General features: G+C 54.4%; 11 protein-coding genes across 11 annotated transcripts; 7 read left to right on the forward strand and 4 right to left on the reverse strand.

The window, feature by feature from the left end:
* Positions 1-750: 750 nt before the first annotated feature.
* On the forward strand, positions 751-4,756 carry KRP23_6120 (Protein transport protein SEC31-like protein B; the record flags this gene model as incomplete). Its single annotated transcript, XM_067891275.1, has 5 exons — positions 751-2,349; positions 2,428-3,174; positions 3,250-4,141; positions 4,289-4,446; positions 4,508-4,756. 5 exons carry the CDS (start codon positions 751-753, stop codon positions 4,754-4,756), a joined length of 3,645 nt encoding a protein of 1,214 aa, XP_067745645.1.
* Positions 4,757-4,973: 217 nt separating this feature from the next.
* KRP23_6121 (uncharacterized protein) lies at positions 4,974-6,649 on the forward strand (the record flags this gene model as incomplete). The annotated part of the gene is made up of 2 exons (XM_067891276.1): positions 4,974-6,373; positions 6,454-6,649. 2 exons carry the CDS (start codon positions 4,974-4,976, stop codon positions 6,647-6,649), a joined length of 1,596 nt encoding a protein of 531 aa, XP_067745646.1.
* A 106-nt stretch (positions 6,650-6,755) lies between these two features.
* On the reverse strand, positions 6,756-9,005 carry KRP23_6122 (Bardet-Biedl syndrome 2 protein-like protein; the record flags this gene model as incomplete). Its single annotated transcript, XM_067891277.1, has 2 exons — positions 6,756-7,014; positions 7,087-9,005. 2 exons carry the CDS (start codon positions 9,003-9,005, stop codon positions 6,756-6,758), a joined length of 2,178 nt encoding a protein of 725 aa, XP_067745647.1.
* A 113-nt stretch (positions 9,006-9,118) lies between these two features.
* KRP23_6123 (Inosine triphosphate pyrophosphatase) lies at positions 9,119-9,691 on the forward strand (the record flags this gene model as incomplete). Its single annotated transcript, XM_067891278.1, has 1 exon — positions 9,119-9,691. One exon carries the CDS (start codon positions 9,119-9,121, stop codon positions 9,689-9,691), a length of 573 nt encoding a protein of 190 aa, XP_067745648.1.
* A 187-nt stretch (positions 9,692-9,878) lies between these two features.
* Positions 9,879-10,381, forward strand: KRP23_6124 (Dual specificity phosphatase ibp1; the record flags this gene model as incomplete). The annotated part of the gene is made up of 2 exons (XM_067891279.1): positions 9,879-10,253; positions 10,340-10,381. The coding sequence occupies 2 exons, from the start codon at positions 9,879-9,881 to the stop codon at positions 10,379-10,381; spliced, it is 417 nt and encodes a 138-aa protein (XP_067745649.1).
* Positions 10,382-10,390: 9 nt separating this feature from the next.
* Positions 10,391-13,517, reverse strand: KRP23_6125 (DNA topoisomerase 2-binding protein 1-B; the record flags this gene model as incomplete). The annotated part of the gene is made up of 4 exons (XM_067891280.1): positions 10,391-10,873; positions 10,947-11,921; positions 11,983-12,543; positions 12,627-13,517. 4 exons carry the CDS (start codon positions 13,515-13,517, stop codon positions 10,391-10,393), a joined length of 2,910 nt encoding a protein of 969 aa, XP_067745650.1.
* Positions 13,518-13,645: 128 nt separating this feature from the next.
* KRP23_6126 (5-methylthioadenosine/S-adenosylhomocysteine deaminase) lies at positions 13,646-15,055 on the forward strand (the record flags this gene model as incomplete). The annotated part of the gene is made up of 1 exon (XM_067891281.1): positions 13,646-15,055. One exon carries the CDS (start codon positions 13,646-13,648, stop codon positions 15,053-15,055), a length of 1,410 nt encoding a protein of 469 aa, XP_067745651.1.
* A 40-nt stretch (positions 15,056-15,095) lies between these two features.
* Positions 15,096-17,630, reverse strand: KRP23_6127 (Conserved oligomeric Golgi complex subunit 4; the record flags this gene model as incomplete). Its single annotated transcript, XM_067891282.1, has 1 exon — positions 15,096-17,630. One exon carries the CDS (start codon positions 17,628-17,630, stop codon positions 15,096-15,098), a length of 2,535 nt encoding a protein of 844 aa, XP_067745652.1.
* A 101-nt stretch (positions 17,631-17,731) lies between these two features.
* Positions 17,732-21,220, forward strand: KRP23_6128 (TELO2-interacting protein 1-like protein; the record flags this gene model as incomplete). Its single annotated transcript, XM_067891283.1, has 2 exons — positions 17,732-18,638; positions 19,590-21,220. The coding sequence occupies 2 exons, from the start codon at positions 17,732-17,734 to the stop codon at positions 21,218-21,220; spliced, it is 2,538 nt and encodes an 845-aa protein (XP_067745653.1).
* Positions 21,221-21,372: 152 nt separating this feature from the next.
* Positions 21,373-23,150, reverse strand: KRP23_6129 (Serine/threonine-protein phosphatase 5; the record flags this gene model as incomplete). Its single annotated transcript, XM_067891284.1, has 5 exons — positions 21,373-21,432; positions 21,507-21,679; positions 21,759-22,523; positions 22,598-22,813; positions 22,880-23,150. The coding sequence occupies 5 exons, from the start codon at positions 23,148-23,150 to the stop codon at positions 21,373-21,375; spliced, it is 1,485 nt and encodes a 494-aa protein (XP_067745654.1).
* Positions 23,151-23,427: 277 nt separating this feature from the next.
* Positions 23,428-27,385, forward strand: KRP23_6130 (Syndetin; the record flags this gene model as incomplete). Its single annotated transcript, XM_067891286.1, has 11 exons — positions 23,428-23,667; positions 23,736-23,843; positions 23,899-24,140; positions 24,219-24,267; positions 24,329-24,418; positions 24,511-24,636; positions 24,701-25,430; positions 25,510-25,600; positions 25,678-26,136; positions 26,200-27,205; positions 27,272-27,385. 11 exons carry the CDS (start codon positions 23,428-23,430, stop codon positions 27,383-27,385), a joined length of 3,255 nt encoding a protein of 1,084 aa, XP_067745655.1.
* Between the last annotated feature and the right edge of the window lie 196 nt (positions 27,386-27,581).

Raw genomic sequence — 27,581 nt, forward strand, 5'->3', positions numbered from 1 at the left:
CGCCGAGGTTGACATTGGCGACAGATATGAATTCGAGGAGGTGGCGAGCACCATCAGCATGGCTGTTGCAATGCAGCTTGTTAGTGCTGGTGGCTGAGACTACCGGTCCAGTTTCGGGCAACAGCATAGGACTCGCAGGCGTTATTGTTCATTACAGCTTTGACCCAAGCTGCTAGCCTCTCATTTCTTGCCGATCGAAGATAGAGCGCTCCGTCCAGGTTATCTCCTTATCGGCCAGCTCTTTGCGAATGCCAAGGTTGCATGCATTCCCTCTCCACCTGTTGTTTGCCCACGCAAGCCAAGGGCGTTGCCCACCGTGTAGCGACCACAACAAGTGGACACATATGGTAGAGCGCACTCGTTGAAGTTCTTATGTTGCGCTTACGTCGATCGTGCCGATCGAGACCTGCAAGGCGCTCACCGCCAGCACACTCGCCGCTGCTTTTTGTACCGACGAGTAGGTCAGGCAAAAGCGCAGCAATGTGGACGACCAGCAGCAGGAAACTTGGTGAGCCACAAATGGCTTCATACCTCTGGCCTCAGCGGTGCTTTTTGTCCAATCTAAATACGCATCTTACTCCGCACTTAGCCGCGCGGTGATTGTACTCGTCGCCACGTGCTTCCCCCTCGTGCGCGATCCGCGATCATACAGTCAGTTTGGCGGCGGCCCGATCAAGATCAAGGATCAAGGAAGGCACTGACGACGTGCGCTTGCCTATAGAAGGAGGACGCACCATTAGACAGAGAAACATGTCGCTGCTCAAGGAGATTCAAGCAAACGCGGCTGTGGCCTGGAGCCCCGTGAAGCGGCGCGCGGAGCTCTTGGCGCTCGGATCCAAGGGCGACGGCGGCGTGGGCTTTGAAAACAATGGCGGCGAGTTCAAGCTCGTATCCATGGACCTCAGCGACCCGGACCGCGGCATGCTCACGCTGGGCTCCGTCAAGACGGCGTCGCGGTTCACGTCACTGGCCTGGCGGGACGTGCCGCGCCACCACGACACGTGTCCGTACGGCATCATCGCCGGCGGCATGGCGGACGGCTCCGTGTCGCTCTGGAATCCGGCGCTCCTGCTGGACCGCGAGCCGGGAACCGACGCGCCCGCGTCCTGCGAGATCGGGCGCATAACGCGCCACAAAGGTGCGGTCAACGCGCTGCAGTTCAACCCGCACGAGGACAGTGCGCACCTGCTGGCCTCGGGCGGCAGCGACGGCGAAGTGTACATCATGTCGCTGGAGAAGCTGGCCAGTCCCGGCGTATTCACGCCCGGAGGACCCACCACCCCGCAGGCGCAGGCCAACGAGATCACGAGCGTGGCGTGGAACACCCAAGTGAACTACATCCTGGCTACGGGCTCGCAGAACGGAACGGTCGTTGTGTGGGACCTCAAGCAGAAGAAGCCCTGGTGTGAGCTGCGCGACCCCGCGCGCGGAGCCGCCACTGCCATTGCGTGGAACCCGAACGAGGGACTGCAGATCGCCACGGCCTCGGGGGACGACCAGCACCCCGCCGTGAAGCTCTGGGACCTGCGCAATTCGACCAGCACGCCACTCGCCGAGTTCCACGACCACACTGCCGGCGTTCTTTCCATGTCGTGGTGTCCCAACGACCCCGGTCTGCTTCTCTCGTGCGGTAAGGACAACCGTACGCTGCTGTGGGACCTCTTTTCGCGCAAGACAGTGGCAGAATTCCCGTCGGACGCCCCCAACGCGCCATCGATGGGATCAGATCAGTTCTTCGGCGGTGGCCTTGCTGGACAGCGCCGCTGGAACGTGCAGTGGTCTCCTCAGGTTCCTGCGGTTGCCTCGACGTGCTCGCTCGATGGCAAGTTGCAGATCTGGGGACTCTCTGGTGGTGGCAACCCGGCTTGCCGCCCGCCGAAGTGGATGCGTCGCCCGGCTGGTGCGTCTTTTGGATTCGGAGGCAAGCTGGTGACCATTGCCAACCCGCAAGAACCCGCGGCTCCCAACGGTGACAACCGTCGCCTCATTCACATGCAACGCGTGATCAGTGACACAGGACTAGTGGCCGAAGCAGAGGCTTTGGACCGCTCGCTCGAAACGAAGGATTTCAAGGGTCACTGCGAGCAGAAGATTGCTTCGGCGGCAACAGCCGAAGAGCGTAGTGTCTGGAGTTTTATGAAAATTCTTTTCGAGAAGGACGCACGCCAGCACCTGCTGCTTCACCTTGGCTTGGATGCGGAAAAGATTAACGAATTGAACGCAAAGTTCAACCCGGAAACGGCGGTGCAGAATGCTGCTGCCGCTCCTCTCGCTGCTGATCCGACGGCGCAGGCTCCTGGACCTCAAGTGGACCCCGTGACGGGAGCACTACTCAGTGACCGGATCGATGTGCGTATCTTTTGCTGTGGGCGATGGCAACTATTTATTTGTATGACTCACCCTTCCTTGATGTGCTGGTTTGTTTAGTCTGGCCTAGGAGCAGACGACGTTTTCTCATCGGGCTTTCACCCGAATGGTGGTGACCAGACTGCCGCTGCTATGCCAGCATCTCCGTTGTCGGACGTCTCTGCTCTGGTTGCGGCGCTCCCTTCTGCGCTAGATGAAGACAAGAGCAAGCGCCTGGATGCTGTTCCAGCTCCAGTGTACACAGAAGAGTCCGAAAACACGCTGATGCAGGCGTTGCTTGTGGGCAACTTCGAGGTGGCTGTCAACTGCTGTCTGGCTTACAACCAGCTTGCGGACGCCCTTCTGCTTGCCTCCTGCGGTGGACCCGAACTGTGGGAAAAGACCCAGCGCGCGTTCTTCGCGCACCAGCAACGCCCTGTGATGCGGGTAGTGTCGGCAATCATTAAGAACGAGCTCAACGAACTCGTGGAGGTATCGGACCTCACTGAATGGCGTGAGACCCTGGCAATCTTGAGCACCTATGCCAAGAGCGAAGAGTTCCCGTCGCTTTGCGACAAGTTGGCTACGCGGCTGGAAGCGGCTGGCGACCTGCACTCGGCGACACTGTGCTTTATGTGCGCTGTGAACGTCGAGAAGACCGTGAATGCGTGGTGCAAGGAAAGTGAGGTTGAGGCTCGCACGCACGGCCACACGTTTGCGCTTCACCGTCTTGTTGAGAAGGTGTCTGTGTTTGCCATGGCGGTGGACCAACCCGACCAGTCTATGGGCCCGGAGGTGGCGCAGCGTTTTGCTGAGTATGCCTCTTTGGTACGTAGCAATTGATATCTCTTATATCTGTCTAGGGGTATCAGCTAACCTCTTATTGACATGTGTGCATTTTAGATGGCTGCTGAAGGCCGACTGGATATTGCCGCGAAGTACGCGCGATTCCCAGACCTGAGCTGCGCGATCTTGAAGGACCGCATTTACAACGCTTACCCCATGCAGGGCTACCAGCCACCTCCGTTCCCGTTCGACTTGGTTCAGGTTCAGTCACAGGCACAGATTCAGCAGCAACAACAGCAGCAACAACAGCAGCAACAACAGCAGCAACAACAGCAACAGCGCCAAGCTCCCGCCCAGCAGCAGAGAGGCTACGGCACCAAGCCTGCCTACGGCGCAACAAGGAATCAGTATGGTGCTCCTGCCGCGCCGACGCCGGTTCCTGTTCCTACTCCGATGCCTACGCCTGGTGCTTTCGGCGCTCAAGGTGCGGGGTACCCGCCGCAGCAGCACGCTCCAGTGCCGACTCCAGCTTTCCCTGGCCACTCTGGTGGCTACCAGCCGGCACCGCAGCAGTCAGCATATCCTGGAGCGCCTGGTCTGCCTCCGCAGCCACAGCAGGCTGGAGGTTACCCGAGCCAGCAACAGGGATATCCTGGTCAGTCTGCACCGTCACCGTATTCGGCAAACCCGGCTCCGACACCATTCCAGGGACAATCTGCGGCTCCTGCGTTCCCAGGACAGCCTCAGCAACAACAGGTGCCTCCACAGCAGCCTGGTTACGGCCGTCCGCAGCAACCGGGTTTCCCAGGCCAGCAGCCCCCCCAACCGGGCTTTCCGTCCGGCCCCCCGTCGTCGTCAGGTAGCCGCTCGCACCCGCAGATGTATTCGGGTCCGCCGTCTACTGGTGGTACGCCTCACATGCCGTCTCCTGGGTACGGTGGTGCCCCGCGCCCTGGGACAGGCTTTGCCCCACCTGCTGCCACTCCAGCTTCGCCTTCCATTCCTCAAGGTACGGGGGTAAATCCGCTTACTGCAGCGATGGGGTCATCGCGCATCACGAAACCCTCTGTTGACATGAGCTCGCACCAGCGCGACGGGTTCGTGAGCAGTGTGGGCAACAAGGAACTGACACTCAAATATGGGAATGCTACGACAGCGTCGCTGTCGCCCGTCGCAAACGCAGCCCCGAAGGCCGGCGGCTTCCCTCCGAACGTTGTACCGGGCAGCACGGAGAACGTTGGCCCCCAGGATATGCCCATTGTGAATGCTTTCAACGACCTCGTGAGCCAACTTCAGGGTCTTCCTCTCACCATGGTACGTTGAACGTCGTCTGCATATTGTGAGTTAGATACTAACGCAAGCTTGTGTTGTGCAGATGGAGCAGAAGCAGCTGCAGGAGATCCAGAAGGGCAAGGAGATTATGTTCACCAAGCTCAACATCGGCGAGCTGTCGCCGGAGGTGGTGTCCCGACTGCACGAGATGGTGGCGTGCTTCGGACAGCGCGATTTTGGCAGCGCACAGACCATCTACGTGGCCCTCACGGCTTCGGACTGGGCGCATCACAAGGACTGGCTGCGCGGACTCAAGTCGCTCATCCACATCTCCATGAAGCGTTTTAGATAAGCAGTCCAGCGCTCATGATTCAGGGCAGCAAGCAGATACCGGTCACGAAGCGAAGTGATCACAGCATAGTGCCCAGCGTAATGTCCAGCCCTGTGGAACCCTCATACAACTAGGCAGTGTTCATGTTCAGGCTTTTGTGCAAACTCGTCCTAATCGTACTTAAGACAGTACTCATCCTAACGAAAAAATAGTATTGTGCGCACGGCGGCGGCAAGCCATGCTGTTCCTGCCGCTGGAGGAGGACTCTCTGCTCTTCCGGTTGTGTCTGTACTACGGTCTGTTAGTGCTGTTACTGGAGTTGCTGGTGCCTCTGCTCTTCCAGCGTCGAGTGCGCATTGAGATCCCCCGGTTGGCGCTCCGAGGACCTGCAGTTCCGCTGTCCACCCGCGAGTTCCAACAGCGCCGCCTGGCGCTTCAGCAGCAGCTGGCAGCGCTGCAACGAGCGCTCGCGGAAACACCTCGTCGGTCGCCACAGAAGCGGAGGCAGTTGTTGAGTGCAAGTTCGACGAAGAGCAGGTCGGCGGCTTCCCCGTCTCCTTCGTCGCCGCCATTGGCATCTGTGAAGGTGTCGAGACCGGAATCGTCGTGGAGAATTAGTGAAACCAAGCAGAGAATTGATAGGAAATTGGAGAAGAACGATGAAGAAGAACGGCAAAGACGAAGAGAGGACGAGATGCATCGAGAAAAGGCACCGAGACATTCGCCAATGGCAATGGGTGACTCCTTGGCCACTCGAGCGGCTAGACATGGTGGATTTTCGTTTGATGAGGTTATTCAGGAAGGTGGTGAAATGAAGAGTGATGCAGCCCAACAGGAGACAGTTGGCTGGGAGCAAGTGATGAATAGACGGGGTGGTAGACAAAGGGAGTCCCCAACGTTTTCAGGACGAAGACCATTTCAGTTAGTGTCGGAAGGCGTGGAAGGTGTCGGGTATTCTGGACCCAGCGAGGCTGCATCACGGTTGGAGGCGCTGATTGGAGCGCGCAGGAGGCAAAGAGCGAGCACTTCACCGACGTATGTGCCACCGCCGCCACCCCCAATAGAAACAGTTAGGAACCCGCCAGCTAGAAAATCACCACCGACTCGATCATCAATTGCTGCTGTTGACAAATCTGTGGAGAGCTCAGATACACACGCGTCCAAGTTGGTACAACAGGATATTCCATCACCGCTAGGGCAACGCGAAGAAGACCCGATCATGGACCAAGACGAGGAGACAATGGGCTCGGAGCAACGAAAACCTCTTACAGATTTCCAGGCGTTTTGTGCTTCGTTTGCAACTGGCGGCTCGATTGCTGCCCAACAAGCTGCAGCGAAGAGGAAGCACCACGAAGCTTTTGGATTAGAAAACGAGCAGACAATTGGCGACACTACTGCAGCTCAGAGGGAAAAATACAAACAGCCTCGAGTGAGAGAGGATAATGACGAGCAGTCAGACCTCACCGCTTCTCCTGTTGCTACAGAACCCCAAAGAGTGAAATCGCCCAAACACTACGAAACATTTGGGTCAGACGATGAGCAAGCGATCGACGAAGCTTTTGCAGATCAACAAGTCTTGCAGAAGCGCACGCACCACCAAGCTTTTAGAACGGAGAAAGAAGAACGGCCGCACGAAAAGTATGTCTTCTTTGGATCCTGACAAGCACGTTTACGTAGTCGATCCTAACCGTGTGTGCCTTTTGTTTGATTTTCTGCAGGACACCTCGAATTATCAGGCGAATCTCATTTACCGATGAGGTAAACGCGCTAGCGGCTTCACCCCCGAAGGAAGCTGCGGCCGAACAGTCAAATGGGAAGCGCAAACACCAACAAGCATTTGGCATGATAGATGAGGATGATGAGGATGCAGAATGGCGCGACTCCCTTGCTTTTCGTCCTCACCAGTTTGGCTAATGAAATAGTGGCAGATTCATGTGGAAGCGGGAAGGTGGCCATGATGTTATAAACCTTCGAGTTACATTCGTTGGACTGGGCTGTCGTAAACCTAAAGAAGAGCCATTTACTGGTGCTCTTCCTTACCAGTCTTCACGATGTAGAAGAGTGCGTGGATGTTGTTGTTTTTGATTGCCTTGCGGCAAGCTGCGATGACCGTGGATTTGGCATTACCGAAGCGCAACCGCGCAGCAAGCTGAATCATGCTGTTTACCTCTTTCAGAGCATCAAGGAGCGCTTGATGATTCGTGCTCCGCTTGGTGTACTCACCTAGGAGCTGATTATTCAGCGAGAACAACTCGGAGTAGAAGCGCCGCATACGGGGCCTGTGCGAGTATCACGGTAAGTCAGTAACTGGTATATCGTGATCTACACCATTGTTGTGGCGTGCTACTTACATGTCATTGAGGATACGCGAGTCTTCGACGCGAATGATGAGATTCTTCACCTGATTCGAGTCGTCAGCCATCTCACCAGTGAGCTTAAGCCGGATGGCATTGCTCTCATCTACACGCACGAGCAAATTACGGAAATCCTCCATTTGTCGAGGGAAATCTGCCGTCGACTCCAGCTCGCGCCACTCGAGGAAGGCACACATGTGCTGGACAAGCTCAGCCGCCAGCTCCATGTTATCCGTTCGAAACACAGTTTCCTGCGGTGTCACGGAGATGTTTAGCCTCGAGTTGTCACGCAGTGAGCGGAAGCTTAATTGTGCTTGTGAGCTCTCTGGAATCGCCTCGGCCAGCACAAAGGCGTTGTCCAACCACGAATACATTTGCTGAGGTTTGACAGGCGTGGCAAATCGCACAGATCCTTCTGGTGAAGCCTGTGAACCAGATTCACCGGTGATATGGTGGAAGGCTGCAAACTTTGGCAGCTTGAACGTGGATTCAAACACGTGGAAGGATGTATGGTGTCCCCGTGTGCCCACCAGAACTTTGAAATCGAGGCGCGCGGCGGCGTGTTTGTTCAAATTCAGCGGGATTCGGACAGTCGAGCTCATGGTTGCAGGGCGTACCACTAGAGATTCACCCTCGAAGATACCCGCCTCCGACTCAAACACGACCACCATCTTGATAACTGCGTCGTTTTCAGTGGAAACCTCGAGCTCGAAGCTTGTTGCTGTCTTGCTAGCCAGGGATCGCACCTTGATGTTGGTGTCGGCGCGAATTCGCAACCCTTTTCCTGCTGTAGCCCCGCTCCCACCTGCTTGGTTTGCTTCCAGTGCTTTGATCTCGAGCTGTAAGGCTGCGCGGTGCTTGGACAATTTAGCAACCTCTTTCTCTTCCTGACTAGCTCTGTCATTGGCAGCAGTATTGGAAGATCCTGGTGCAGGAAAGTCTCCTGTCGCTGTGAAGTAGCCGCGAATTTCGCCGTCTGCCGAGCAGCAAATAATCTCTTCCTTGCCATCCATGCGGTAGTCTGCCGTCACAAGTGCCGCGACAGGGGATGGGAGCACCTCTTTGTGCACTGCTTCCCCGTTCGCCAATTTGCGGGACTCAAACTTGCCGTTGCTCCAGCCCATGACGATTTCCTTCTCTCCGTCACCGTCAATATCAAAACTGTGGATCGCCGTCGGTATATTCTTGGATTTGACACGCCATGCTCGATGCTTGCCCTTGTAGACGCCCACAGTTCCGTTCTGGAGGGCATAGCCGAACATTTGCTTCTTGATCGCTGCAAGTGCCAGCACTCGACTGGTCTCAGTGCACTCGAACACCACCTCCTCGTGCTGAAATGCCCGGATCTCAAAGTCGTCCGAACCGGCAACGAGTTCGTCTCGACCGTGGCCGGTCACGTCGCTCACCGCGAGAGCGCGGACGTGGTCCCCCGTGACCGTCCAGAAGAGCTCTCCGCCGTCTCGACCAAAGCCTTGCAGCGAGCAGTTACCGCCCACCACGACCATCTGTGTCGGAGCGTTTAGAGATGAAGCAGCACGTGGAGCAGGCGCAAAGAGCATGGCGCTCACTCCGTCAGGCACGTCCTTGTAAAAAATGTCCGAGTTCTTCTCCACGTCATAGGCCAGCAGACTGGACTGCGTGCCCACCACGAGCGTGTCGCCTTGGTCTGCAGCTTCAAATTTACCGGCAGCCAGCGCAGTGACCTTGCGGTTGATCTTGAGGAAACGCACGCTGCTCTGCTCGCTGTCATCGCCCTCCGAGTTGGCGCGGAACGTGTTCTCGTTGGGCGAGTGGATGAAAACTTTGCCGGCAGTGGTGCCGCACGCCAGCGCGGGGTGGCGGCCATCGAACTTGCCCACTTGAGCCACGCGCTCGAGAATGGGTTGGTGCAGATGCACCTGGAAGGCGGGCAGCATGCTGGCGAGCGGATCCACTTTGTGCGCGTCGCTTCAAGAATACGTACTTAATCGGGAAATACCACAAAGGCAGGACTTCCAGTGGATCAATAGCAGATCAATTAGCGAAGACCATGGCGAGCAAGCCTGTGCTGACGTTCGTGACGGGCAACGCCAACAAGCTCAAGGAGGTGGTGGCCATCCTGGGCGCGGATTTCCCCTTCGAGCTGCGCAACCAGGCGTTGGACTTGCCAGAGCTGCAGGGCGAGCCAGCCGACATCGCCAAAGAGAAGTGCCGCCTCGCGGCCAAGCAGGTGCAGGGCGCTGTGTTGGTGGAGGACACGTCACTGTGCTTCAATGCGCTCAAGGGACTCCCCGGTCCGTACATCAAGTGGTTCCTCGAAAAGACGGGCCACGACGGCCTCAACAACATGCTGGCCGCCTACGAGGACAAATCCGCCTACGCCCAGTGCATCTTCGCCTACGCGCCGGCGGGCGCCGAGCCGCAGGTGTTCATCGGCCAGACGCACGGCAAGATCGTACCGGCGCGCGGCCCCGCCACCTTCGGATGGGACCCGGTTTTCCAGCCTGATGGATTCGACCAGACGTACGCCGAGATGGAGAAGGCCACCAAGAACCAGATCTCGCATCGCTACAAGGCGCTGGAGGCTCTCAAGACCCACCTCGTTAAGCCTGCCGACAAGTAATTGCTCTTCACGTAATAGGTTACCGCTGTTGGCGTTTCTATCGTAGAGCACTCGAAAGATAGACACAATCATCCAAACAGTGACTGTTCGTACGTATTAACATATCGTTATCTGCCTAAGCAATTCTAACTGCAAGAGTATAACATACACAGTACTAGAGACAATAGCCACACGAATTGGTGTCGCAATGGAGCTTCCTATCGGGTACATGCAGCCTCCGCGCTACATTGAGCCGTCTGCTCTGGCCGAGATCCTGCGCAATCCTGACCTGTCCGCTAAACGTCCGCTTATTATCGATGTGCGTGATTCGGACTACGCTGGTGGCCACATCCGCACGGCGGTGAACATCCCGGAGGAGAATTTCATGGACGACGACGATGTGGACGCCCTCGTGGACAAGTACAAGGACCAGGACGCCATCGTGTTCCACTGCATGATGAGCCAAGTGCGGGGGCCTTCGTGCGCCAAGAGGTTCAAGTCCCGGATGGAGGTGGTACTGGAGGAAGCCACGCACACGCCGCGCATCCTGATTCTCCACGGCGGCTACGAGCGCTTCGGGATGGTGAGCATGAAGCATTGGTTGCTTCTATTCGTTATCTAAGAACTCACTGTTTAACACTCTTTGTGTCTTCGGGGTTTTGTGGGCAGATCTACAAGGGCGAGACCGATCTGATTGAGATGGACGACTAAATGTCTTGTCTAGAGATGGTAGTCTGCGCGCTTGACAGGCGGCGCTTGCTTCTTCGTGATGTAGTCAATGAGGAAGGTCGCCTTGAGGCATTGAATCTCGTGCTCCTTGAGCTTCTTCAACCACAGGTCTCGTGTTGGCACTTCGGGTGAGAACAGCGCCACTACAGGCGCCTCCAGAGTTGATTCCTTCGCTAAACTGTTAAAGTCTGCGGCCTTGGTGAGCGGGATCACGGAACCCCCACCGGCAAGGGCAATACGTTCGCACATATCTCGCGGGGGGACGCACTTGGCGTGAATGAAAAAGCGCCAGCCAGCAAAAGCACCAGGATGGCCCCCGGTGCGCTCTTTACGCCAGTAGCCTGATGCCCCCGGCCAAATTCGCTGATCAATATTCTTCTTGTCAGACGCATGGGTTCCCCATTCGTGCGCAGCTTCATCAACGAACTTTTCGGCTGTAGCACATGCTTCCAAATACGATGGTTTCAATATCCACTGTAAACACGAACACCAACGACAGGTTAGTTTGGAAAAGGACGACTAACTCACTCAACACAGTGGCACGCACCTTTCCAGCTGCACATCCAGCAATAAACTTTTCCGTCCGCTTGAGTTCACTGCAGATAATGTGCGTGCAGTTGTTGTCAAATACGCGCCCGAAATCACTGACAGTTCCGCCCAACGAAGAAATTATAGAGGTGTGCACAATGGCTTGATCTCGATCGCCGGTTAAGAGGAAAACGCGCTTGGTTTTTGGTGATGCCGCACGTGACTTTTTGTCAGCGACGGTCTCCTTCTTCTGCTTCTTTGTGCTCGCCTTGGCGGGGGGTGCTTTCTTCGATTCGGCAGCCTTACGCTTTTTGGCTGTCGATTTCTTCGCAGATGTCTTCGTCGCATTCGCTGAATCCTGGTTAGCAGAACTCGCACTCGCTGGTTCAACTGTGCCCGATTCGTCTGAGTTGCTGTCAGTGCTGATACTAATAACGAGCGGCGGATCCTTCGCGCTTTCAGCATCATTCTTCGTAGCCTTGGCAGCAGGCTCTTCCTCCACTTCCTCCACATCCGCGGACACTTCATCGAGAGGCATGGATTCATCAGTACCCCTTTTCCGAGTCTTCCGCTTGGTAGAAGGCGCGCTTGGGTTTGTCGGCGTATCGAAGAGCGTGCAAGCCACATCTTTAACGCGGCCAGGCGAGGTGCTAGTTGACATGGAGGCTACCGCTGGAGTTGCTTCCTTTCGGTTAGCCGGGACTTTCTTGTCCGTGGGAGTAGGCACTTTGTCGATTTCAGTGAGGATGCCGTCGACATCAAATCTGCCCTGACCGGCCTTTTTCACTTTCTTCGCACTTCTCGCGCTCGGGGTGATGGCCAGCTTTGTCTTACTTACTATTTCATCGTCGAGCTTGATCTCCTGGCTGTCTCTCTTTTTAGAGCTGTGATCGGATGCCGTGCTGTCTGTATCCCCCGACAGCTCCTTGATAGAATTGTATCGGAACACATCTTCGGGGACGTATTCCCACTTTGAAAGGCAAGCAAAGATCCACTGCAGCAACAAATGTTAGCATCAGATCAAACATAGAGACACAAGTTTTCCTTTCACATACCTCATGGCTCAAGACGTTGTCAAATCTCCAGCTTAGAGCTTTCTTGTATTTCTCCCCGGAAGCTTCATAACACAGCAGGTGGGTTGAGTGCGTTCGCGAAAGCACCGGCAGCAAGCATGCACCCGTGGCATGGATAGCAATCTGCAGCTCTTCACGCGTTGGGCTTGATTTACTTGAGTAACCGGACAGCGTAATGACTAAAGACTGCATCCCAGCGATACTCCCAAACGACTTGACTGGCCGCTGAATCGCCTCGTTAAACGGAGTGGGGTTGTTGACTTGCGATAACCCTGCCAGAACCCAATAGATACTGACCACATTCTTGTCTTGGCGCATGGCTTCATCGTATTCAAAGCCACCTCGGTAGCGGCACACGATAAACGAAGCATTCGTGACCACCTTGCCCACAATGTCCTTATACGCTTCACCAAATGGCACATTCGCCACCTTGGCATCCACTGTCTTCAGCATGTCACACAATTTCTCTCGCAGAAGTGGAGCTATATGCTGCGCGAGGAGTACAATAGCTCCGTGCAGCGTTTTCTTCATCGCCTCCAATTTCTGTCAGGAATACACACAATGTCAGCTGAATGCACGTTGAGCATACAAAACCACTAAAATAAACTCTCGCAGCAGGTACTCACGTCATTAGACAGTTTGCGAACCACCGATAGCTCTGTGCTCAGTTCCGTTCTTCCGAGTTGATACACCTGTGCACATTTGCTGAGGTTCAAGTCTTCCAGGTGCATTTCTGGTTGGGTTTTCCAGTTGCGTGTCTTGCTGGGCTTCGTAGTAGCAGCTCCAGCCGGCTTGTGAGCAAAAGGGCCTTCTGGAACAGGGCACTGACGCCGTACGCACTCTTCAACCCACGTGTACTTGACATGATGCTGCGTGGCCAATCCAGCGCGTTGCCCCATAAAGGCAACAACGCAGCTCGGCAGGGTGTACGTCGAGTTGTTCGGCTCCGTCGTTAGATACAGGCGCCACGCTTCCACTTTCTTGGCCAGGTCTGCCTTGGAGAAGCTGAGCTGCAGCTGCTTCTGCTGTTCCTGCCCTTCCTGTCCCATAAAAGGCTCGCTCTGGGCGTCTTCTTGGTACAAAATGTGCGTGGCACCGGCGTAAACCTCCTTCTGGTCGACAATTTGGCCACCAAAGTGCGTCACGAGGCCGTTGATGACCTTCCTCGGGTCTTTGGCCATGGAGCCCGCCGAGATTGCCAGCGTCGAGAAGAGCAAAGCGGGGTTGGGGCTGAAGCGGTCCACGGGCAGAAGTCGCTGTAGTAGGAACGTGCGGAAGACCCACTCGGGCCTCACCAGTGCCACAAATCGCTCGTTGCGCTGCTCCACGAACGTCTCATAGGCCTTGGGGTGGCACACGATGTGCGTCACGGTGCAGCCCGTGGCGGCGTCCGCATCTTCCAGGAGGGAGGCGCCGCCGTCGCGCAGACAAAGTTCCAGTGCCAGGAGCTCGGCCACGTCCAGCTCCGCCGGGTGTACCACGCACTGCAGCGTCGCGTACAGGTCTCGCTGCCGCATTGTCCGATTGGCGCTTATAATCAAAATCACCAACTTTTAAGCTTAACAGCTTGTGTTAACGTAAATATTCGATTATATTTTGGCGCGAAATTCAAAGATAAATGCTGAAAATTGCCGCCAACTTCAAAATGACCAAGCAGACGGTGGACCTGGTGATCTACGCGGCGCACGTGGTCCCCGTCGTCCCGCGCGACCTGGTGCTGCATGACGCTGCGATTGTGGTCCACGAGACACGCATTATTGCGGTACTGCCTCAGGCGGAGGCTCGAGAGCGCTTCGTGGGCGTGGAGGAGACGCATCTGGACCGCCACATTGTGCTCCCAGGGCTCATCAACCTACACACGCACGCGCCCATGACGCTATTCCGTGGCCTCGGGGACGACAAAGTGCTGCTTGACTGGCTGGCAGAAGATATTTGGCCAATGGAAAAGAAGTTCGTGAGCCCCGAATTCGTGCAGGTCGGGATGACGCACGCCGTGGCCGAGATGATCCGCAGCGGAACGACCTGCTTCAACAACATGTACTTCTTCCCCGACGAGATCTGCGGCGTGCTGGAGAGAACAGGGATGCGTGGAGCAGTGGGGCAAGGGGTCATGGACTCGGCGTCGCCCTATGGGTCAGGACCTGACGAATTCCTGGCCAAAGCGGAGCCGAACTTGAAGAAGTACGCTCCTGGATGCCACGACCTCATCACGGTCACCATGGCACCGCACTCCCCTTATACAGTGGGGGAGCAAACGTTGTTGAAGGTGGACACACTAGTGAAGCAGTACGATGCACGGATCCACATCCATTTGCACGAGACGGAGGCAGAGTGCAACGACAGTGAACAGCTGAATCGAGCGTCAATGTGCTGCCACAAGAGCGACCAGAAGCTGCGCCCACTTGCGAATTTCAAGAGATTGGGGCTACTATCGGAGAGACTCGTGTGCGCGCACATGACACATCTAACTGACGAAGAGGTTGATGATGTTGCACATGCTGGAGCTCACGTGGTTCACTGCCCGTCATCCAACCTCAAGCTGGCGTCGGGCATCGCTCGGGTGACTGACATGCTGCGTCGTGGCGTGAACGTGACTCTTGGCACGGACGGTGCGGCGAGCAACAACTCACTTGACATGTTGGCAGAGATGAAGCTTGCAGCGTTACTCGCTAAGGCGGAGTCGCGACAAAGTACTAGTGTGTCTGCGGCGGAGGCGTTGCAGATGGCAACGCTCAATGGTGCAAGGGCTCTTGGACTCGAACAAGAGATTGGATCCATCGAGGTGGGCAAACGCGCTGATATCATTGCTGTCGAGTGCGATAGCATCGAGATGCTTCCCATGTACAATGCAGTGAGCCATATCGTGTACGTCGCGGGCCGCGAACACGTCTCAGACGTCTGGATTAATGGTAGGCAGGTGCTTCGTAGCCGCAGCCTTACAACTATCGACGACGAGGCACAAGTCAAGAGCAATGTGCGCGAGTGGGCCAAACGTATTTGCGAACACCATAATGCGTTGAAAGCGAAGAAGTACAGGACTACTAACGCATTCTGAAAACGTTTATGAGCTTCCTCACTTACTTACACGTAGTGCATTACTTCAAGGCCAATTTGTTGATTGCAGCATCGGCAAACTCCACGCGACGTGAAAGTACCTCCTTGACGCGAGCAGCAGGTAGTGTCCAAGCCACACCACGGCGTCGGCGCCCGTATACGTCCAGCACGTCCTGGGGAGTGTCCACATTCAACACTTCCGATATTTGAGTCAGAGCAGCAAATGCCTCGCGTACTTCGTCACCGGCTCCACCTTCACCGCTGAGGAACGTGCTAATCACACGCACATCCTTGTCGAACTGCAACGCACCAAGCTGATTCACGCGTGTAGCCCGAGAGAGGAACCACGACTCGAGCTGTGTCGCAGAGTATATTGCAACCCCATGCACGATGGCGTGGTAGTTGCTACGGGACGTATTCCCGCGATAAAAGGCTAGCAGCGAACGCAAACCACGCACAAAAGCGTGTGCGAACGGGTCATTAGCCTCGTTAAACGTGAACATCGCTTCCGTCAGCTCGTACTGAACAGCGCTGCGCCTCGAAGACGATGATCCAGAGGACGACAAGCCTGTTGCAGACGCAGCCAGAGCGGAAGCTGCGGACGATGTAGAAGATGGCGGCGATAGCAAGCTGTTAAGATAGCTGGCAATCTTGGGTTCCAGGAGCTTGAGCAGCTTTTTTCGTGATGCCAGGAGAAGCTGCTTTAGTTCAGCTGACGCGTCTTCAAGTGCGTTCAGACACGTCAAGATGTGTTGTGGCACCTCCGGGAACGCTTCAGGCAGTTCGTGCTCAAACTCACCTTTTAGCTGCGCAATATAACCAGAGGTGACCTCAAGACTGTTGAGTACAACATCGGGGGCGTGCTCCTTGCGCTGTTCCGGTGTCTGTCCGGGGAGCTCGGTAGCTGCAACACCACCTACAGGCCCCACAGTCTTGCTGAGCTTGGCAAATTGCTGCTGCATTTGGTCACGGAACTGCGCTGATGAGGCTGCCAGCAAGCTCGCAGCATCTCCTGCAGCTGCACTGTCCAGCTTGGCTGATGTCGTCATGTGCCGAATGCGGCTTCGCATTGTGTCACCCACAATGTCACGTAGCACCGTGTTAATCATGTTGAGGACTCCAGCGGCGCAGTCAACATGACCCGTTGCCAACGCTCGGAGACCTGAATTACGTGCTACGTAAAATACTTCATCTATAGCAGATGAAATCGGAAAGCATAGGAGTCCATCCTCGCCGTCTACCCCACCAGCCGCAGCATCAGCGTCGGCATCACCAGATGAGAAATGAAGTTCTTCCCATTGGAAGGCTTTGCGAGCAGCTTGGTTAAGAAGTGCGTTCTCAAAGACGCAGTAAAAGCCGGCAAGTTCTTGTACACATTTTCCTAGCTCACTCTCTTGGATCGGTGGTAGAACGGGAGCCTTTTCATCGTCACTCTCGCCCTTTCCAGCTTTTGTGGCCTCATGGTCGGCTTCTTCATCGCCTTGCATTACTCTCGAACGCATGAAGCGCTCGTACGTCTGTGTATGTTGAATTACCAGCGCCATTTCATTTAGCTGCTCGTTCATGACCGCCACACCATCATCTCTGGGACTTCCAGGGGCAGACTGCATGCTGCGGTTACTAGCACTGCGGTTCGACGGCGACAGCGGAGCTGTCGAAGTCGGCGATGCAGGTTCCAATCCATTTGTAATCCGCTCGTGAAATTTCCGCTGCGCCATGTACGCATTCAACACGGCAACTGCCGACTGCTCTCCCAGCGAATACAGCTTTGCCACAAATCGATTCGGGCCATGAACCCTCTCAAAACACTGTGCCAGCAGCCCCGCATGCTGCTGAGCCTCTTGCGCCACCTGGTTAAACACTTCTGCGAGGTGAGTGATCAGCTCCTGAGTACTAAAGACACCCACACGTGGATCTCGCTCCCTTTTCAGCGCCACTTCCAACGACTTGTGCACATGATCCAGTAGCATGACCAATCCAAGTTCTTCATAGTCCTCCCCCACCACCTTAAACAACGGCGCGTACGTCTGCACTTTGTGATTGTCACCTGCCTTTAATCCGTCCTCGAACGCACCTTCAATTACGCCCTTAAGGTCATTTTCAATAGTATCCACGCGTAATTTATCCGCCACATCCAGCGGCATCTGCTGTTCAATGCCCTTGAGCGTCTGCAGGAATGTAGCGGCCTCTGGGTACCTCTGCTGCTGCATGGCGCGTCGGATCCCGGCCAGCGCGTTGCGCAGCGTCAGAAGCTGGGCCGACTGCTCCAGCGCTACGCCCAAGCGAGACTGGATCACATCCAGACGCCGCACCTCGCGCGTCATCTTCTCGGCCACGTCATTGGCGTTGGCTACGCGTTCCACGACGGCGCCGGTCTGCGCACAGAGAACCGTAACTTCGGGCGTCAGTTGACGCAGAGAACGCAGCGCGCGCTGAGCCGCCGCCTTCTCCGGAGCGTTGGGGGCCTTAGCGAACGCTTGGTACTCCTCGCGTAGCGTCTGCTGCTGCTGCTTGACCGCTGCAAGCCGCGCCACGAGTGCCGCGTGCTGCTGGCGGCGCCGCGATGGAGCTCCCATATCGGATACGAGGTGTCTGTAATTTACATAAAAATTAATTACGTTCGTGAAGTGATGTGGTGCACATAATGTCTCAATTTGGACCAAAACTGCTGACAAGCATGGAGGTGGCGACGTATGTGGAGCTGTGTACGCGTCTGTCGCGATTCGTGCAGCTTCATCCGACGGACGACAACTGCAAGGAGATGCAAGGGGTTCTGGATGACTTGGTAGCGCTGTATGACCGCGTGGATCTCTCTGCAATGCCTGCAAAACTGGAAGTTGACGCCCCTCTCGTGGGGTTCGCGGCCATGGACGACCTGGTGTTGCTCTCGATGCACAAGCTGCTGGGTACCTTTGTTTTGAGCTCAGCCTCTGTATCGCTTCAAGAGCGGTCGTTTGTGGTGTTTTCGCGTGTTTTACGGCGTTGCAAGCTTCGAGTGGGTGGAATTAACGCTGGACAGCTGCAGCGTCGACTGAGCTTCGTGCAGAGCTGTGTGGTGTATCTGCCGCCTCCTCCAGAGGCCAGTGATGAGGGAGAAGACGTTCCTGGGAGTGTGGTACTTGCGGCTCAGCCAGAGGAGTTGAGACTTGCTATTCTGAAGAGTCTGTGTGAGTTGCTGGGGGAGGAAGTGCTGCTGAAGGAGAACCAGGTGATGCAGTTTCAAATCGACCAGCAGCACTTTTTCGCATACTTGGTGGCGTCACTTCTGTATGTGGCGCAACGAGATCGATGCCGAGAGGCTGCTTTGCAGGCGGTTGAGGTGCTAAAGCGCGTTCTGGTTTTCGTGCGTGACCCACAGACGCTGAGGCAGTACTTGCCTGGCGTCGCTGCTGGCTTGTGGAAGAGCGCAAATGCGCCGCAACAGGCGTCCAAGGTGATCGTTGCTGCGCTTCAATGTCTAGCAACGGCACTGGATCTCTGCATTGGCGATGACCATTTACCAGAGGGAGGAGCCCTAGCCAAGCAGCAGTTCACGCTTGAAGCGATCCGACACTCGGTAGAATCAAACGCCGCAAAGAAGTCAGGTACCGTACAACTTGATAAGTTAACAGAGGCTTCACCCAGCGAGAGTGACAAGTGGCTCGAGACGACTGCTATTAATCTGGATCTGCTGCTGTCACGGATGTTCGCTGCCAGTGCCACGGCCGTTGCTGCTGGAACGAGTACGGGCCTGCCGCGATCGTCTTGGCGAGTCCGTTGCGCGTTAGCAGAACTTTGTGGAACAGTGATGTTGCAGTGTCGACGATCCCTTCGTGTATCGTTTTTTCGGTGCTACGATGAACTTCTCGTCCTCCGTGGCGACTCAACTGCAGAGGTTGCTCAGGCAGCAGACAGTGTTTTACAGAAGCTGCAAATGTCAGCGCTTTCTGCGGAAGAGCGTTTGCGTTTACTACCAGAGATGGCGGATCGCTTTCAAATGCTGCTATCGACGCTTGTTCTCAAGGTTGCTAACGAGCATGAGGCAACTAAGGTACATCTTGTTCGCACTCTTCGCGGATACGTGTCATTTCTGGGATCAAACCTCACACCTTACCTGGACGCATCTATGGAGAGTATTTACAGCTCGCTTTGCCGTGTGGCGTCATTTGCCACGCTTGATATTGAGTTGGTTGTCAATCAAACCTTGCCTACAGCAGATACTGATGAAAGCAACGATCATCCCGAAGCACGCCTTGTAGTTTCACACTTCCAGAAGCGATTGCGATTTTTCAATGAAGAAGCTTCAGTTCGTGAGGTATTGACAATGGTGCGTGAAATCGGCGCCGTCTCAACCCCAGCTGGCTTCATTGATCGCGCTTTCACACTATTATCCGAAGCAGATACGAAGTCTGCAGAATCGGGGAGTGCGGAGGTTGTGCTCGTTCTAAACGAATTTCTACGGGCTTCTTGTCCAAGGAGCGATAATATCCTCGCGAGAGAATCCGTAGATGTGCACCTTGTAGGGCGCGTTCTAGAGGACTTGCTGGCTCTTCAAGCGTGGGAAGAGCAGAGTTCCAAGCGTGGTACCAGTAAAACGCTTGTATCCCAGCGCGCACTAATGGTGGAAAGTGTTGGTGTATGTGCGGAAATTCTGGGCGCCGAGTTCAAGCTGTTTCTGCTTCATGTGTTGTATCCGTTGGTCGAACAACTTGGCTCGCACAACGTGGAAGTAGAGCGAGCGGCGTTGGCAGCGTTGGAGAAGGTGCAGTTCTTTACGGGCTACGATTCCATCGAGGCACTTTTCCAGGCTAACATGGATTATTTTGTGGATGCCCTGTGCGCACGACTAGAGCAATTGGATACGTACCCGATGACCGCATTCGTCGTTGAGGCGCTGCTAAGGCACACCCGATTGGCATCTTTGCCGCTTGTAGATGAAGTGGCGTCATCGCTACTTCGCAGTGTCGACCTGTACCAAGACTCGCCTCACGTTGACGGTCTTTTGCGTGCGCTCAAACACCTACTGGGCAGTATTGCACAGGATGCCGAAGAATCTGAAGTTAGAACAGTTCCAGTACTTGGTGACGACAGGATGGAGAAAGAACTAGCTTCTCGCTCACTTCTGAAGGATTTTATTCATGAGATGAAGGTGCTAACGAACGATGGGATTGATGCTCTTAATATTGAAGAAGAGATCGGCGATGAAGAGAAACAAGCTGCCCCGGAGCAGCCTGAACCGCCAAGTGTGAAAGGTGCTATGCCACTCGAATATGATGAAGTCCAAACTGATGATCAGGATGACAGCCAAGCGAAGGACGATACCACGACCGATTCAGGCTATCGCACGCTGGTCATTGATATCATGGACCGATGTGGTTACTTTCTGGTGGATTCCGATCCTATCGCGTGCTGTCTCGTATTATCCTTGGTTGATGAGGGCGTACGTTTCCTTTCGCGGCATCAAAAACAATTATTGCCCCTCGTCGCGCGCATGTGGCCCGAGTTGTTGCCTCGGTTGCGGGTGGACAACCGTGCCATTGTCACCGGCACGGTTCGTGTCGTTGCCACTCTTGCTGAAGTTGCCGGTGATTTCGTTGGCGATCGTTTTGTAGAGACCGTGTGGCCAATTCTGCGGTCGCAGATTCAATCTATTGATTTTGGTACAGACGCAAAATCGCAGCTTACACGATCCATGCTGCTGATCTCAAAGCCATTAGATGAGGCTTCGAATACAATTGGCACAGGTGAGTCGGGAAAGACAGAAACATCTACCGGGAATGAACTTAGTGCTGTTAACGGCATGCGAAAAACACAAGAGATTCGGCAGTTGCTGGCGATTTTAACGTGCCTGACCGTGGTGTGCCGGCAATCGGAGTCAGTGACCCAACTCGTGCCAGAAATTACGCGAGCGTGCAGCAAGTACTTGAGTCGTGCGGCGCCACGAGAGGTTGTGGAACAAACTTCGGAACTCTTTGCCGCGCTAGTCCAGCTAAACGGTGATCACGTGTTCTGCACCGTAGCAGCACTTGCTGACTGGGTGCCACCGACGCCACCGAGTGCACGCTTCTCCGGATACGAGCCGGATGCAGTCCAGCGCTTCTATCGCGGTCACTTGTCTGCTGTCAGTGGGCAAACCCAATCTTGCAGAGACAACGCCCTCATCCTGATGAACCGTTTGTTCAGTTAATAGACATCGGGAACTACATGGATGCAGAGAATCCTGCATATCGTTTATTGAGCGAGGAGTAATACCAAGAATACAGTCCAGATCATACTCTGTTGGATCGCTTACTGCCCGCTGTTCTTCCTATCTGGGCTCCTGCGTAAACTTGCGTTAGTCTAGCCAAACATACCGCCCATGTTACCAGCGTATGCCATCGGTCGAATCGGCGGATGCTCCTGCAAAAGTGAACAGCAACAAAGCAAATGAGCATGTCATTCCGCCACGAAACTCGTGTTCCAAAAGTACGCACCACATTGGCGAATTGCGTGAATCGGGGCTGCATATCCTTCTCAAAGCGAATGAACGCGCCCTTGTTACCCATTTGGTCGCAGTAGTTGGGCGCGCTGAAAACAGTGATGCACTTGCCGTCGTGCTCTACTAGGTAACCCTCGTCCTTGACCTCGTGCGAACGCACCAGCAAGTCTGTAATTCATAGTGGCATGCCAGCACAAATCAGTACATCAGAAATGTTTACAGGAGACAACTTTGTGGAACAACGTACCAAGGTTGTTCTTCTCCAGGAAGTCCTTAGTAACATCGGGGCCGAAAGAAAGACCGATGCCGCGCTTGCTGGGACCACGGCCCTGGAAGGGCTGCGGGTCGCTCCACATCAAGTCGCTCATGAGTCCGTTCTCAGGGGGTTCGCGGTTGCGGTCAATCTTCTCGATATCAGCAAGAGTCACGTTCTCCTCGGTGAACAGCCCGCCGTGCACAACCAGCACTCGGTCCTCGATCACGGCCGCAAGCGGCAGCCAGTTGAACACCTCCGTAAAGAGCTGCATGACCGTATCGTCATACTTGTGCTTCACCTCTCCCTCGAAGCCGTAAATCTTGTTCATGTTCTTGGACTCGTGGTTACCACGCAGCAAGTGCACGTGTTGCGGGTACACGAGCTTCATGGCGAAGAGCGTCATGACGACCTCGAACGAGAACGAACCTCGGTCGACAAAGTCACCATTGAATAAATACGGGTTCGTTTCGCACGGTAGCCCGTTGAGCGAGAAAATGTTGCACACGTCGTAGAACTGGCCGTGGGTGTCACCGCACACCGTAAAGTGCGCGTCCGGGTCGTCGGACGGTAGCGAAATGCGCAGCAGCGACGGCAGTGCGCACAGCATCTCCTTGATCTTGAGCAAGATCTGGATCACGAACTTGCGGTGCAGCAGCTTGCCGCGCTTGAAGCGGTCCATGAGCGCCACGATAAAGTCCGCCTTGGTCTGCGAGATGTCCTCGGGCAGGCACGGGCCATCGTACGCCGCGTCCACCACTGCCAACACCACCACGAACAAAACAGCATCAATAAAATCCTCTCACCCGCAGCTTTCCAAGTGCAAATTGTACCCAGAGAGTTGAGGTCGATCGTCTCGGAGAGCGGCAGGTTGCGCTCCGATTGGATGGCGGCCGCGAACGCCGCCTCCTTGATGATCTTCTCGCACAGCTTGAGCTTGGAGCGCGCGTCGCGGTCCTGAGGCTTGGTGCGCGCCACGAGGCGGAAGTCCTTGACCGCCTTCTTGTGGTGGCCGAGCGCCAGCTGCGCCGAACCGCGGCGGTAGTAAGCTGCAGTAGTCTCAAGTGCATCAGTAGTGCCGGTTTGCTTCTATCATCCGCCGCAGAGTCTCTCACCTTTCATGTAGCTGGGGTCCAGATCAATGGCCGCTGATGCGTCGTCGATCGCGAGCCCGTAGCTCTCGCTCTTGACGTGTGCGGCCGCGCGGTTGGCGTAAAAGATCGCGGTGGGCACGAGCTCGATGGCCTTCGTGTACAGCTCGACGGCCGTCGCGAACTTGAAGTGCGCCAGCGCTGCGTTGCCCTGTGTCTTGAGCTCGTCGGCGCGCGCGCGCGTCTCGTCCGACACGGTGTGAGGCGCGCCCTCCGTCACGGTGATGTTGGCCATCGCTTGCTGCCTCAGTGCACTTTTGGAGAAATGGCTCCAAAGGGTTAACCCGTCTACCCCGCTACAAATCAGCTATAGCGATATAACTGTGATACCGGATTACATGTCGGCCGTTGACAGTTACAAAAAAACACTCTTTATACCGATTGACCTACAGGAATTAATATTATGCCGGTGATAGTGGGGTCCCACAAGTAGACCTTTAGTACATCATAATAGCAACCTCCCATTTGTCATGATATCAGGCAGCGACTCAAAAACGAAAATCCGGTAGAAAATGGAGGCGCCGCTGCCTGTGACGGTGTCTGCGGCAGCCAAACCCAAGCGGTCGCTGGACCTGCGAGACATGATGGACGAGTTGCCGATGCTGGCCTCGCTCAAGGACCAGAAGTGGATGGCCAGGTTGCCGCGCAACTTGTTCCCCAAGCTCAAGAAGAGTCCGCGCAACGCCGGCGACAGCTCACCCACCACCAGCTCCGAGGCACTGCTCTCGCCCGGGTTCCTGCCCACTCCACGGGTACCAAAGCACAACTAACATACATCTAGCGATGCTGTAGTCTGACAAAATTATTTTTTGTTATGCAGTCGGCCAGAGCGATGTCGGTGCTGGTTCCGAAGACGGACGAGGAGGTTCTGGACGTGCTGGACGCTCGGTTCTTCACGGAGAGCTTTGAACCGGTTGCGTACATGCTGGTAAGCTTGACGCTCGCTTGTAAATGTGGTGTCATTGACGGGTATTTTTATGCAGGACAATATTCCCGAAAGTAAAGACGAGCTGAACGTGTTCCTGCGCACGGAGATCAGTGCGGTGGATGTGGCCAAGGACGTGATTTTGACCAAGCTGCAGGATGATGTCCGTGCGAACTACAACTCGCTCATTCAGGGGATGAAGGTGGTGCAGGAGGTGGACCTCGACTTGGTGAGAGCACAGATTCACGTCAAGAACGGGCGTCGCCTTCTTGCAACGGCGAAAAATGACTTGGTTCTCAGGTGGGTATGCTTTTGATGTTGCGGGCTTGTGTTGATGACTTCGGTGCTGATTTTAAGTGTGGGAATATTCATGTAAAGCTCGTTGGAAATTGTGAAAACAAAGCGGAACCGGGACCGTGTTAGCGAGGTTCGACTATTTCTACTGAATCGTCTGTTGTAGGTTCTTACTTTCTTGCTTTGATGTTTAGATCGTCAGCTTCGGATCGCAAATTGTTAATTTCTTTGATGAAGAAGAAAAGATGAATGCGGCACTCCGAGAACACCGGTTTATCACTGCTGTAGGTGATACCTTGCGTTTGAGCTCTGCCTGCGAAAGCGATGACATGTCTTTGAAGTACTAAACTGTTAAGATTGTGCTCGTGCATGGCAGGTGGACATCTGTGTTGGTCTTCGAAAGGGGTTGTCCCGCGACGAGCTGCAAGGGCTTACCATCTTAGATGAAATTCGTCTTCGCATGCAAGACTTCATTCCAAAATTACGAGCACAGTTCGACCAGGTGAGTTTTGTAAACTGTTGGCTCGACCGTATCAGTCTTAACAACCTGGTGATTATTGTCTTAGTCGTTGCGGAAGGTCGCGGGGCACTTTAACCCTCTCGAATACAAGGAGCTACTTCAAGCATATATCACACTGGCGGATCACTCGGAAAACCTTGGCTTCGAGTTCTCGTTCTACACGCTTAACGAAGTGCTGTCCAAAATTCCTGAAATCATTGTGCGCTCCATTGACGATATGACCAGTGAATTTATGCGCCGAGTATTTGACGGGGGATCTCCAAAAAAGTCCAAAAATGGGAGGCCACACAAGCAACCCCAAGACAACAATGCCAGGAACGGCGAACCAACGGACGTCGCGCTAACACCGTCATCGCAAATGGTCGAAAACGTCAAGCGCTGCTACGAGCATCTTACAGACCTGATGCACACATACTATTTACTGGTTCAATGGCATCGAGATCCGTTTAACCCACTAAACGACGATCTTGCCTATCTCCATCGTTGTGGCATTGACGATGACGACGACGACGATGATGATGATAGCGAAGAAGAAGATGACCATGACGAAAGGCATCGTTCCCCTTCCAAACACGGGCATGGCAGTGAACGATTAAAGGGTCCAGAGTCGCCATCGCATCGCACGGGGAATGTTAGCCTCGGCCAGCGACAACGATCACTGTATGATCAAGTTCTTTGTGACACAGGTATGACTCTGCTGAGATACCGCAAAATCGTCTGGGGAAATATTCAGCAAAATGTCCTAGAAATGGTCGAAAAACTCGACATGACCTATGGTAAGAACGTCGAGGTTTGACACACAGAGATGAATGTTTGTGCACTAACACTACATGTCTGTGGTGTATGGGTTCTTAGGTTACAAGATGGAGCATATAATTGCGCTGTCACTTGCGACTACTACTTTTACCGAAATCGGAGAAGAGTTCGCTGGGGCGCCGTCGTCCAAGTAAGCCCCTCTTACATGTTTACTTTGTATGATTTGAAGTAACTCATTTATTTTGGGTCGATGTCTGCACTTTGCAGGATCCGATCTGTCCTTCGCGTCAAGTGTGAACAGTACTTGCACTCGTTTCACGACGATAACATTGAGTTGGCACGAATGCTACTGGATACCGAAAATTGGCTACGTGTATCTGCTTCAACTACCGATGGGGATGATAACACGGGTCTTCTTCGGCTAATCGAGAAACGAAGCGGATACTTCTTCGAGTGCAAGTTTCGCGAAGATCTTGCGGTCAACCCTATTTATTCGAGACGAGTATTTCCCTCGTTTCATGCGGAAGGAAATCCGTTCAGTGCTGCCAATTCGATGGAGTGGCTCTCTATGAAGCAAGGCATCCGCTTCCACCATGAAGCCAAGGGATACGGGAATTTCGCTGACAAAATGTCCCCGCGAGCTGGCGACAATCAAGCGCTCCCCGTCATGGATCCAAATGAATCGGAGTTTGTACTGACTTCGTCGAGTCTTGCAGGCTTTGTTCGGTGAGTATGCTATCGACTCTGCTTTTGTTGTTGAGGCTAACATGTAAACTTGTGAAATGCTAGGCTCTGCGGTGTTTACTTGAAAATGATGGAGCACCTTCCTCATATTGGATGGGATGTATTTCGCTCGCTGAACAATCTGTTTGAGTTCAATTTGTATGCCGTATTCACCAACTTTATCGCCGCAGATGATATCACGCAATTCTTTCGGGGTAAGGGTGGGAGTTTGATCAAGGGCGATGCAACACGCTGGAACGGACTACGTACGGGAATTTGTCGTATTGCTGATGAAATCAATGCTGGTGAAGTTCTGCTGCAGTCGTCTGCGCTGATCTACCCTACTGCAGTAGACAATGGGAAAATGGAACAGCAAAACTCGCCCATGTCGAGGAAGGTTACATTGCGCAAGGTGACTCGTGCACCATCTGCCGTAGAAGATGCTGACGAAAGTAACTTGTACGCGTTGGCCGAGCGGTCTATTGCTTGCGAAGCAATTGTTGGTCAGTGTAGACTACTGAACGCGATCGAAGAACTTGCTCGGTCGTATCTTCCTGATCGCTATCTGTGCCTTATGGATGAAGTCTATGAGAGGAATCGCACGATGGCACGGGAACTTCGTAACTTCATGTACAGTACGATCGCAACACGACTTGTGGATGCCCCAGCGCTCCTGGATTCAATCTCAGCTGTGTTGTGGGATATTCCCTACATTAGTGATCAGCACAATGAGTATATCGTGCACTTGGTGCAAAAATGTGGAGAAGCATGGGGAGGACTACAAATTCTGGCGGACGGATCGATCCCGATGGACGCTCGGGAAGACATTTGGTCGGCGATGGTGCAAACCATTATGGATACGCTGTTGCAAGGATTTGCTACGGTTTCCAAGCCCACCCCTCAGGGCCGTGCTCTCATGCTGCTGGACTTGCATGCGCTCCAAAATGGTCTCGACCTGATTAATCATGTTAGCTCTCGAACAGTGCCTCGTGGTCGTGAGTACGTGGGCAACTACATCAAGGCCTTCTACTACGATGAGGACGAGCTTCTCGAATGGACTCATGCTAACAAGGTGAGTCGTAATGCGTGTCCTCGCTGGGATTTTCGGTTTACCAAACTATCATTTTATAAACTGTAGACGCTGTACTCGAAGGTTCAATTCGCCAACCTACTCAAGAATGGCATCGGGTCGACGCTCGAGATCAAGCAACTCCGCGAACTCGTGTTGAAGATCGACGCAATTATTAGTTGATCGCATGACATGGACATCTAAACTCTCATGAATATTTGTACACCGTTAAAAATTCTGCGGTAGCTTCTATCGCCACCGTCTGTGTTCAGGTTGCTCTTGTGAGACTTGGCAGAGCGTCCAGGCTCACACGTCAGTTCCGAGCTTTTTATCATCCACGCCGTGCGCTAGCCGAATGGCGATCTCTGGAGCTGTCTTG

The sequence above is a fragment of the Phytophthora ramorum genome (genome assembly GCF_020800215.1).
Source record: "Phytophthora ramorum isolate Pr-102 chromosome Unknown Phyram_PR-102_s0005, whole genome shotgun sequence".
NCBI lineage: Eukaryota > Oomycota > Peronosporomycetes > Peronosporales > Peronosporaceae > Phytophthora > Phytophthora ramorum.